The sequence below is a fragment of the Hemiscyllium ocellatum genome, chromosome 44 (genome assembly GCF_020745735.1).
Source record: "Hemiscyllium ocellatum isolate sHemOce1 chromosome 44, sHemOce1.pat.X.cur, whole genome shotgun sequence".
NCBI classification, from domain to species: Eukaryota; Metazoa; Chordata; class Chondrichthyes; order Orectolobiformes; family Hemiscylliidae; genus Hemiscyllium; species Hemiscyllium ocellatum.
Window position 1 is genome coordinate 11,133,573 of NC_083444.1, and position 11,215 is coordinate 11,144,787.

The 11,215-nt window shown below is 50.2% G+C and overlaps 1 protein-coding gene across 1 annotated transcript in view; it reads left to right on the forward strand.

Moving 5' to 3' along the window:
• Positions 1-9,391, forward strand: part of LOC132835130 (polyamine-transporting ATPase 13A3-like) — a 69,755-nt gene extending 60,364 nt beyond the window's left edge. Inside the window, exons 31-33 of the mRNA XM_060854449.1 lie at positions 871-951; positions 4,083-4,172; positions 7,484-9,391. Coding sequence (XP_060710432.1) covers positions 871-951; positions 4,083-4,172; positions 7,484-7,696 — 384 coding nt within the window. The 3' untranslated portion in view covers positions 7,697-9,391. The remainder of the gene's footprint in view (positions 1-870; positions 952-4,082; positions 4,173-7,483) is intronic.
• Positions 9,392-11,215: the final 1,824 nt, after the last annotated feature.

Sequence of the window (11,215 nt, forward strand, 5' to 3'; positions counted from 1 at the left end):
GTGTTGTTTTTGGATCTGTATCACTCGTCTGCTCAAGGATAATTTTCTCCAGCCGTGTCCCTGAGCCCTGCACTCCATTATCATTGATGTTTTCTTCAATCCAGTTCTATCCCTGCAACCTTTAAACATCCTCCTCAACCCCACCCCTTCGTCTTCTGGAACCTGTCTTTGTAAAATAACTGTGCGTTTGCTGCCAACCCCATGCAGTTGTAAAAGATGTTCCCTTGCTGTGCTGTGTATTAAATCTGTTACCGGAGTCCAGTGTGAGGCGCTCTGGAGGGGTCATTCAGAGTGCCACGCTACCTCGTGGGCGGCACGGTGGCACAGTGGTTAGCACTGCTGCCTCACAGCGCCAGAGACCCAGGTTCAATTCCCGCCTCAGGCGACTGACTGTGTGGAGTTTGCACGTTCTCCCCGTGTCTGCGTGGGTTTCCTCCGGGTGCTCCGGTTTCTTCCCACAGTCCAAAGATGTGCAGGTCAGGTGAATTGGCCATGCTAAATTGCCCGTAGTGTTAGGGGTATGGGTAGGTTGCGCTTCGGCGGGTCGGTGTGGACTTGTTGGGCCGAAGGGCCTGTTTCCACGCTGTAAGTAATCTAATCTAATCTAATCCTTATGGCCACCCCTGTGTGAGCTGCACTACAGAGCACATTGTGTGTAGGCCTCAGGTCAATCCTGACTGTGATGCCCCTGCAGTTGGTTAGCCAGGCAACATCGAACTGCTTCAGGAAGAGAAGCCTAATTTGAGAAGCATCTCAAACTCGATATTGGGTGGGAACGAACAAAGTTTAATGAAGAATATCTACGTATAATTAATGAACCTACCTAACAATTGAACGCATTTTTTATTTCTTTCTGTTCTTCCTCCCCAGCTGGTCTGTGTACCTTCGGATTGGCGAAATAAGATGTTGTTTTTAATTCTGGCCAACGTAACTCTTTGTATTCTGGTGGAGGTGAGTGTGAGATGCGCACTTGGGAATCTCCTGCTCCCAAAGATGGGAGGAGGAACGTGGCAAGGTCCCTGCAGATGGGAACGGGTACGGTTATAGTCAAGCTGTATGTGAAACCTATGGGGTGTGCTGCAGGGTTGTTGTGACGTTGGGATCCCTGTTAAACTGATGGATAAGACTTGTTGTAGTGTCCTTTTAGGGGCTGTGGGCATTACTGGCTCAGCTAGCATTTATTCCTCATCCCTAGCTGCTCTTGCAAAGGTGATGGTGAGCTGCCATCTTATGTCGCTGCAGTCTGTGTGGTGTCGGGACACCTGCCATGCCGTTGGGGAGAGAAGTGTAGGTTTTTGACCCACCAACAGTGAAGGGACAGCGATGCCAACTTTAATAGATGCACCATAGAAAGCATTCCATCCGGATGCTTCACGGCTTGGTCCAGCAACTGCTGTGCCCAGGACCATAAGAAACTACAGAGAGTTATGAACATGACCCAGTCCATATAACAAGCCAACCTTCCATCCATTGACTCCACGCACACTCCTTGGTGCCTTGGGAAGGCAGCCAATATTATCAATGACCTCTCCCACCCCCGGTTATAATCCCTTCCATCAGGCAGAAGATACAAAACACGTACCAACAGACTGGAGTACAGCTTCATTCCTGCTGCTGTTAGACTGCTGAACGGACTTCTCAAATTTCAACTTTAATGTTGATCTCGCTGTTTCTGCGCCTTTCTGCAGCTGTAACGTTGTACTCCTCGCTCTGTTCGATTACCCGATACATGCAAAGCAAAACCTTTCACTGTACCTAGGCACATGTGACAACAATGAGTGAAATCAAATCCAATATGTTTCCGAGTTAGGGTGATGTGGGGCTTGCAGGGGATGGTGTTGAAAAATGTGGTGCTGGAAAAACACAGCAGGTCAGGCAGCACCTGAGGAACAGGAGAATCGACGTTTCGGGCATTAGCCCTTCTTCAGGCTTATGCCCGAAACGTCGATTCTCCTGTTCCTCGGATGCTGCCTGACCTGCTGCGCTTTTCCAGCAACACATTTTTCAGCTCTGATCTCCAGCATCTGCAGACCTCACTTTTGCCTATTAAATGTTGTAACTGTACCAGACTCCTCCACTTCCTCTGACAGCTCATTCCATACATGCACCACCCTCTGCATGAAAATGTTGCCCCTTGGGTCCCTGTTAAATCTTTCCCCTCTCTCCTTAAACCTATGCCCTCTGCTTTTGAACTCCCCTTCCCTGCGTAAAAGACAATGGTTTTTCAACCTATCCCAGCAACATCCTTAAACCCTTTCAAGTTTAACCACATCTCTCCTCGAGCAGGGAGGCCAGACTTGAACACAGTATTGCAAAAATGGCCTGACCAATGTCCTGTACCGCAGTGTGACAATCTCAACTCCTACAGTCAGTGAGCTGACCAATAAAGGCAAGCATCAACTTAAGAGTTGATGGTGGCTGAAGGTTAGGTATGGAGAAGATGGTACAGCACAAGGGGAAGGCCATTTGGCCCATTCTGTCAGTGCTTTCTCTTTCAGTGAACCATTAGTTGCACTCCTCACTTTTCTGCAGAGTTCCACTGTCTATTCCTTTACAGATTTTCATCCAATTTACTTTTGAAAGTTCGAAAACAAGAGGTTCCATTGGCATTTTTAAGTAGAGAATTCTCTCTCTCTCTCAAGTTACTGTTTAATTAATCTCCACATTTCACCTCCAGTTTGTTCTTCCTGTTGCTATATCCTCTTATACTGATGGTTCAGCCATGGTGGGATTTGACCTATGTCTTCAGAGCATTACCCTGAGTCTTTCGGATTTCTAGGCCGTTCTATGATCTTCCCTGTTAGGGTTGAGAGGCCATAGCAGTAGGAAGTTATTCAAAGTTTGGGAGATTTGTAGCTCGGGTGCTCGTTGTTGTGGTTCTGTTCGCCGAGGTGGGAGTTTTTGTTGCAAACGTTTCGTCCCCTGTCTAGGTGACATCCTCAGTGCTTGGGAGCCTCCTGTGAAGCACTTCTGTGATGTTTCCTTTGGCATTTATAGTGGCTTGTCTCTGCCGCTTACAATATAATAGTATATTGTATGCTGCAACCCAAAGGACTAGCCACACTACCATACATCAGGAGCATTTCCAAACTGACAGCCAGACTGCTGTGACCACTAGGACTCATTACAGCACACAAACCAACACTACTATTATAGGGCAGGCCAAACAGAGAACAGCCAGGGAATTCCTAGAGGCATGGCACTCATAACTGATTCTATCAACAAACACATCGACCTGGGCCCAATATACCGGCCACTGCAGCGGACAGCAACTGACAACCGGAAGTGGCAGAGACAAGCCACTATAAATGCCGAAGGAAACATCACAGAAGCGCTTCACAGGAGGCTCCCAAGCACTGAGGATGTCACCTAGACAGGGGAATGAAATGTCTGCAACAAAAACTCCCAGCTCGGTGAACAGAACCACAACAGTAAGAAGTTATTCCACCAGGCAAAATGCAGTCGGTGGAGAATAGTTATACACACCAACAGATCCAAGGACAGCTTCTTCCCTGCTGTTGTTAGACTTCTGAACGGACCTCTCACATTTTACTGACTTGTACGGTCAATCCTAGTTGTTAACCCCTGGATGTGATTGACAGATTTTGCCAGGCATATCCATCTGACCTCAGCTTGTGGTACTATGAGACAGAGGTATTTCTTGTTTTTGGGATGTGGGTATCGGTGGTTTGGCTGGTATTTATTACCTGTCCACGGGTGCCCGTGAGGTAGTTTGATTTGTTGGGAATGTTGGGTGAAAGTGCTTCCACCGTGCCATCGAGGGAAGTGGGTTCCTGGGTTTTGCACCCTGTGATTACTGAAGGAAGGGCCCCGACACCCGTGATTCAGGAGAGGCTGTTTTATTGTCACCTGCCTGAAGTAGATGGAGGTTTCAGGCCTGGGAGGTGTGGTTGAAAGAGCCTTGCCTGGTTGTTGCGGATGGTACATGCTGCAGTCTTAGTGGCTGTTTCGGGTGAAGAGGAGCAATGAGAAACAGTGTCCTTTTGGCGAGAAGTGGGGACGCATCCCATGGCTCAAGATAGGTCTCAATAATTGCTCTTTTCTTGCTGCTTTTGTTGTAGAATGTCTTGTGTGACCACAGCTTCCAGTGGCTAAGGAATCTCTGCAGTGGAAGCCACCATGAGCATCCTGTCCCTCATACCTACGCACAGGTAGGAGGCTGGTATCCCAGCACCTGTTTTATGGACAGCTGGAGTTCAGTATAGTCGGTGGAGTTGGAATATGGTGGGGCTTTCTCTCACTGTTTGGATACTGGGAGTGGACTGGGCTCACCACAAATGTTGGGAACGTTTACCAAAACTGAAAATGTGTTGCTGGAAAAGCGCAGCAGGTCAGGCAGCGTCCAAGGAACAGAAAATTAGACGTTTCGGGCATAAGCCCTTCTTCAGGAATGAAGGTTCATGAAGAAGGGCTTATGCCCGAAACGTTGAATTTCCTGTTCCTTGGATGCTGCCTGACCTGCTGTGCTTTTCCAGCAACACCTTTTCAGCTCTGATCTCCAGCACCTGCAGTCCTCACTTTCTCCTCAACGTTTACCAGAAGCAGGACTACTTGAAACAGCTTAACCCCGAAGGCCCAAGTGGCCGCACTCTATTCGCCAAATGACAATTCTCCTGCCCTTGACCCGGTTGGATTGCTGAGATGATGTCTGTTTCGTTTATCGCACCTTCTGGAAAGACTGTTTGAAATAGGCACAGATGTAGGCCATTCAACGCATCACCTATGCTCAGACATTCCATGAGATCATGGCGCCTGTGTTTTCAGGCATTAGAACTCCGTATTCTGACATTCAGTTCCATCTCCTGTTAAAGAGTGAAGGAAATGTACAGCACGGAAACAGACTCCATACCGACCAGGTATCCTCAATTAATCTAGTCCCATTTGCCAGTATTTGGCCTGTAATCCCTCTAAACCCTTCCTATTCATGTTCTCATCCAGGTGCCTTTTAAATGCTCTAATTGTACCAGCCTCCACCACCTCCTGGGGCAAAGACCTTTGCTATTCACCCCATCCGTGCCCCTCATGATTTTATAAACCTCTATAAGGTCACCCCTCTTAGCCTCTGACGCTCCAGGGAAAATACCCCAGCCTGTTCAGCCTCTCCCTATAGCTCAAACCTTCCAACCCTTGTAGCATTCTACCTAAAACCCACCTATTTTACCAAGGTTCAGTTGTTCCCTCTGACACACCCAGGGTACTTGCCTATGTTATCCAGACTCTGTGTAAATGTCCCCACATCCTCGCCCTTCATGGAGCTTATGTCAGTCTTGCTGCCTCTTACCATTTTAGAAACTTCCACTCAGCCAACCACACTGTAACCTAACTCTCACAAAAGTTCTGTTCTTCATTACCCAGGCCCATGTTCACCAAACTCCATTGGGTCCAAGTCTGGCACCACCCCAACGTCAGAATTCTCATCTTTATGCTAAAACTATCTTGTATTTCAGTCTGTTTGGTGAGAAATGATTGTGAAGCTGTTGCGTTGATTATGAAAACTGGTTCGCTTATGTGCTTTAGGGAAGGAAACCTGTGTCAGGGCCTTTGGGTGACTCTTGTTGCTCATTGACCCAGGTTCATAGAACCTTAGCAGCCCTATTGTGTGGAAACAGGCCATTCGGTCCAACAAGTCCACACTGACCCTCCTCGAGCATCCCACCCAGGCCCTATCCCTGTAACCCTGCCTTTCCCATGGCTAATCCACCTAACCTGCACACCTTTGGACTGGGGGAGGAAACCCACACAGACACAGCAAGAACATGCCAACTCCATACAGACAGTTGCCCGAGGGTGGAATTGTGCCCCGGTCCCTGGCGCTGTGGGGCAGCACTGTCCTACCAGATGATGTATTGCCGTGTTTTTGGTTGCACTTCAGATGGGAGCAGGGATAGGCTACTCATGAACGTGACCATCATCAAGCCGGTTATTGGCAATAAATGCCAACTTTGTCAGTGGCGTTCATGTCCTAAGACCATAAGACAATTTCTGTCCTTAAAAGAATTTCATTGCATACTTGGGATGAACATAAAGTAAGTGCAGGAGTAGACCGTTCAGTCCATCGAGCCCTGCTCGTCCTGACAAAACCATTATAATTTATAAGCTCAGCAGGTCTGGCAGCATCAGTGAAGGGAAATCAGAGTTAATGCTATGGGTCCAGTGATCGTCAGAACCCAGACCTGAAATGTTAACTGATTTCTCTTCACAGATGTTGCCAGGCGTGCTGAGCTTTCCCAGCAGTTTCCGGCTTTGTTTCTCATTTACAGTATCTGCAGTTCTTTTGGTTTCTACCATGGATTGATCATGGCTTTCTGCTCCACTCTCCAGTCCTTATCCCGTGATTCCCCCAAGGGACCAAAAATCCATCAATCCGAGCCTTCGGGATGTTCAACAGTGGACCACACACAATCCTCTGGAGAGAGAATTCTGAATATTTATCACTGAGTGAAGGAATTCCTCCTCCTCCCACTCCCTAATCTCCCTGGCTGTTGTAGATTCTTGCTAGGTTCCACCAAGATTACTGCGTTCGCCCTCTGTCACTCACTGCGTCAGGCAGCATCCAAGGAGCAGGAGAGTAGATGTTTCAACCATCAGCCCTTCATCAGGAATGTGGGGTGGTGGAGAGAGAAGCGGGTTGAAGAGAGAAATATGAGGGTGAGTGAGATATCTGGAAAGGGGTAGATGGAAAGGGGGGGAGTGGAGCTGATAGGTGGAAGATGGAGAGTTAGGACAGTTCAAGAGGGCGGTGCCGAGTTGGAGGGTCGGATCTGGGATGAGGTGGGGGGGAGGGGAGATGATGAAACGGGTGAAGCCAACATTGATCCCGTGGAGTCGGAGGGTGCCAAGGCGGAAGATGACTCGTTCTTCCTCCAGTCGTCAGGTAGTTTGTGTTTGGCGGTGGAGGAGGTCCACGACTTGCATGTGGAGTGGGAGGGGGAGTTGAAGTGGTCAGCCACAGGGCGGTGGGGTTGTTTGGCGTGGGTGTCCCGGAGATGTTCCCTGAAACGTTCCGTGAGTTAGTGCCCTGTCTCCCTAATGTAGACGAGAGCAATGGATGCAGCAGATGAAGTGTTTGGATGTGCAGGAAAATCAGTCAGATGTGTGCCAGCACCCTGCCTGCCCATGCCTCATACCCCTCCATTCCTTGCAGATTCATGTGCTTATCTGAAAGCTCCTCAATCGCCCCTAACGTAACTGCCTCCACCATTATTCCCTGGCAGAGCATCCCGGCATCTGCCACTCTCTGGGTCTTAAAAAAAAAAGCTTGCCCTCCCATCTCCTTTGAACTTGCCTCCCCTCACCTTAAACACATGCCTTTGAGCTGAGGCCACGATCAGATTAGCCGAGATTGTTGTGAATGGTGGAGCAGGCTAGAGGGGCCGAATGGCTATACCGGAGCATGTCGCTGTTCCTCGACCGTGGTCGATTCCGTTTCAGGATGTCTGTCTCTGTCTCTGTCTCTGTTCAGGCGGACGTGAGCCCTGCGACACTGAGCTGTGGGAGGAGGCTCTTCCGTCACCGAGGTCGACCCCCCAAGGCCAAGTACAAGCGGCTGGCCCAGGAGCTATTGGTGGACCCTGACTGGCCGCCCAGACCCAAGACCAGCACCAAGGCGAGGGGCATCGCTGCCGAGGACGGGGGGCAGGGCTGGAGCCCGGGCAACACCGCCACCCAGTTATGACTAACCGTCGGGGAATCGGACTGGCTGAGGCCGCGTGGTTGGGGCTGATGTTGGTGGTGCAGGGGGCCCAACCAGCAGCTGTGGTGTCAGGAGGGGGGGGGGGGGAAGCATGCACCGGTTCCTGGCGTTCCATGCGGGTGAGGTCTCGGACGCCGGGTTACACACACATACCTGACCCCATAGGGTGCGGTTCCGGCGAAAGTGTGCGGAGGGGGGGTGGTGGGCAGGGGAGCGATTTGAAGCCCCTCCCCCTCCCCATCCCCACCCCCACCGCACCCCGGCATCGGAACCACCCCTTGGCGTCAAAATGGCCTACCCGCCCTACCTCAAACGACAAACTGGGCAATTTGAGGTGGTGATGTTGGCACACACTGACCCCCCCCACCCTCCCCCACCCCCTCCTCCCCAACCACCCCAACCCCTCCTCCCCAACCACCCCACCCCCTCCTCCGCAACCACCTCACCCCCTCCTCCCCAACCACCACCACCACTGGGAAAACCATGCACCTGGTCCATTCAGCAGCCTCCATGTGTTTTGGGGCAGTTGCTGGAGAGAAGCTGTGTTGTACCGAGCGTCTACCTTGCCCCTGTCGAACCCCCCCCGCCCCCCCGCCGTGACTCTAAGAAACAAATGGAAATCACAAAGGGACTTGGTCATGTGCTCTGATGTTTGCTTTAAATTTCGAAAGCGGCCCAATTTCATTGCCCCTTTTCTGTTCAGGACGAAGAAACATCAAAGCACATGGAGAAATGTACCATTAATTCCAGGAGGGAAATGGTTGCTGTCTTCATGAAGTTCAAGCGGTACTGTCGTGGCTTCAGACACAATTCTCCATCTCACTCAGGTTCCCCCTCCCCACTCTAACCAGGCTATGTTTTGTTGGAAGGAAGAGCATGTTTAATTTTCTCTCTGTCTCTGTCTGTGTCTCTCACTTGATGTCTGTCCTCACTTCCTCAACACCTTTTGGGTTCCCTGTCACTCTCCCTCTCTTGCACTCTTCAACCCCACTCCCCTACACTCTCTCTCTCTCTCACTCTCTCTCACTCTCTTTCTCTCTCTTTCTCTCTCTTTTTCTCTCTCTCTCTCTCTCTCTCTCTCTCTCTCTCTCTCTCACACCCTCCAACCCCCAGTTGCCCTGTTCCCCCCTTCCACCATCGCTTGCACACTCCCCACACACCCCAGATTGCAACCTGGATTACATGTTTGTTCTGTTTCAGCTCTTCTCTCCCTGACCCCCCCCCCCCCCCCCCCAAGTTCAGCAATTATACCAGTGGAGGGGTAAGGCTGAACAAGAATGAAAAGTCATCCTGGGTTTTGGGGGTGGGGTGTGGTGGGTGGTGGGGTTACATGTGGATGTAGTTACTGGGTGAGACGTTATGGGGATGAGTGTTAAAGTCTGATTGAAACTTGGGGCCACACAATCAACTCTCATGAGAAAACTCTTCAGTCGCACAGCAAATGAGGGATACATCCATAAATTATTTATTGCCACAAGTGCAGCATTTTGGGGAAAACGGGGTTGGGGTTCTTTTTAAATTATTCACCGCACAGGTCCTGCTCTGAGAGCGGTCTACTGGTCTCGCAGTTCAGACCATTGAAAAGCCAGCACCTTCTAATTGGGGATAAAAAATATATTAAAGAGGCTTTGCTATTGAATATTTTAATTAATATAAATTCACAATAAAAATAATGAACTTAAATTTGTCCATTTGTGTCCCGTAGTCAGAATAGCCAGGAGGCACTGAATGGCTGTCTGATGTGACTGTGTTCTCCAGTAGTGTCTTGCTTGGAGTTGGTGGGGTGGGAGTGGTTAAATGAAGTACCAAGTGAGATGATGAATTGCTCTCTTTGCAGAGGGGCAGTTGGGATTTGACCAGCCAAATGGCCGCCATGCCTGCAGTGTGAAGTTCTAATCAGTGGGAAGGGTGAAATGATGGCACTGTAAGCGGCTGGGTGTCATCGAATGCTCCAGTTCACCCTCGCTGTGTCAACTTCACTCGAATGTGGTCAAAAGTCAAACTGCTTTCCTGTAGGAGGAACAGGTGCAGGGTGATAACCTAATGACCAGCTTCAGTGTGTGATGGTGGACGAGGAGACCAGTCGTGCAAGCTTCACCCTAATTTGAGATCTCCAGCCTGAATTTTTACAGCCTGTGTTTCTCTACCTACCTGTCTTTCCGTTTCGTGACCTTTGAAGAATGGACTAGATCGGCTGTTGGCAAGTTGGGAGAAAGGCTGGCCTCTTTCGTTGATGTGATGGGGGAGTGCACAAAAGGCATTTGAATGTTCGATCAGCCCATGATCGGTGAGGCAGAGGCAACAGGCTGAATGGCCTGTTCCTATTTAGCTTTTCCTCAGTCAGGAATGAGGAACTATTTGAATTTCTGATTGGGAAGCAGTTGAGGGATTCACAGCAAACTAACTGCACAGCGTCTAGTCAAAAGTCACCACTATCTGCAGCGCTCAGATGTAGAGGATTAGTCGCCAGCAAAATGTAGTCAGTGGAAATTGCTTTTATCTTGTCACGGGATGTGAGGATGGCCCAGCCAGGCCATCCCACCCCATCAGGGCAACAGTGAGGACTGCAGATGCTGGGGAATCGGAGTCTAGATTAGGTGCTGGAAAAGCACAGCAGGTCAGGCAGCATCCGAGGCACAGGAGAATCAACGTTTTGGGCAAATCCCGTCCCATCTCCAATTGCCCTTTGATAAGGCAGTGGTGCTACTTTAAACTGCTGCAGTCCATGAGAGGCAGGGGGTTTTTGGGGAGGGGGTTTCCAAGATTGTGACTGTGACTGAACAGGTCATTCTGCTATAACGTGTGTTTCCTTTACACGAATTCACTATAACACATTTGACAAATGGGGGATGCTTCTTAAAGTGAGTATTGGTTATAAATGCAATTCCAGCCCTGTTAGTTTAAATGGTGCTGGTATTCCACGGTTCTCTTATAACGCGGTACTGCACTAGGACTGAACTGCCTTTTGTTTGCATTGCCAACTCAATTGGCCACCTGCAGCTGGAAGGCATAGACCTTGCTCATCCTCTACGCCGATTGGTTGTTTCCCTTGCCGGTCATCACGGTGCCGTGCTCGGAATGGTAATCGTCGCTGTCCATCATGCGCAAACCCCACCTCCTTTCCCGCGCCTATTGGTCGACGCCACTATCCATCATGCGTAAGCGCCACCACCTTTCCCACGCGGATTGGTCAACGCCACTGACCATCATGCGCAAATCCCACCTCCTTTCCCGTGTCGATTGGTCGACGCCATTATCCATCATGAGCAAACCCCACCTCCTTTCCCGCGCTGATTGGTCGACGCCACTATCCATCATTCGCAAACCCTGCCTGCCTTCCGCGTCGATTGAGTGTTCCCCCTTTCCGGTCACCGTGGGTGTCGATACACGGGTCGCACAACCCCTCCCCTCGCGGATTGGTCGTCACCGCTATCGATCATACTCAAGCCCCACCCCCTTTCCCCTCGCCGATTCGGTCTTGCTGCTGTCATTCATCCTGCC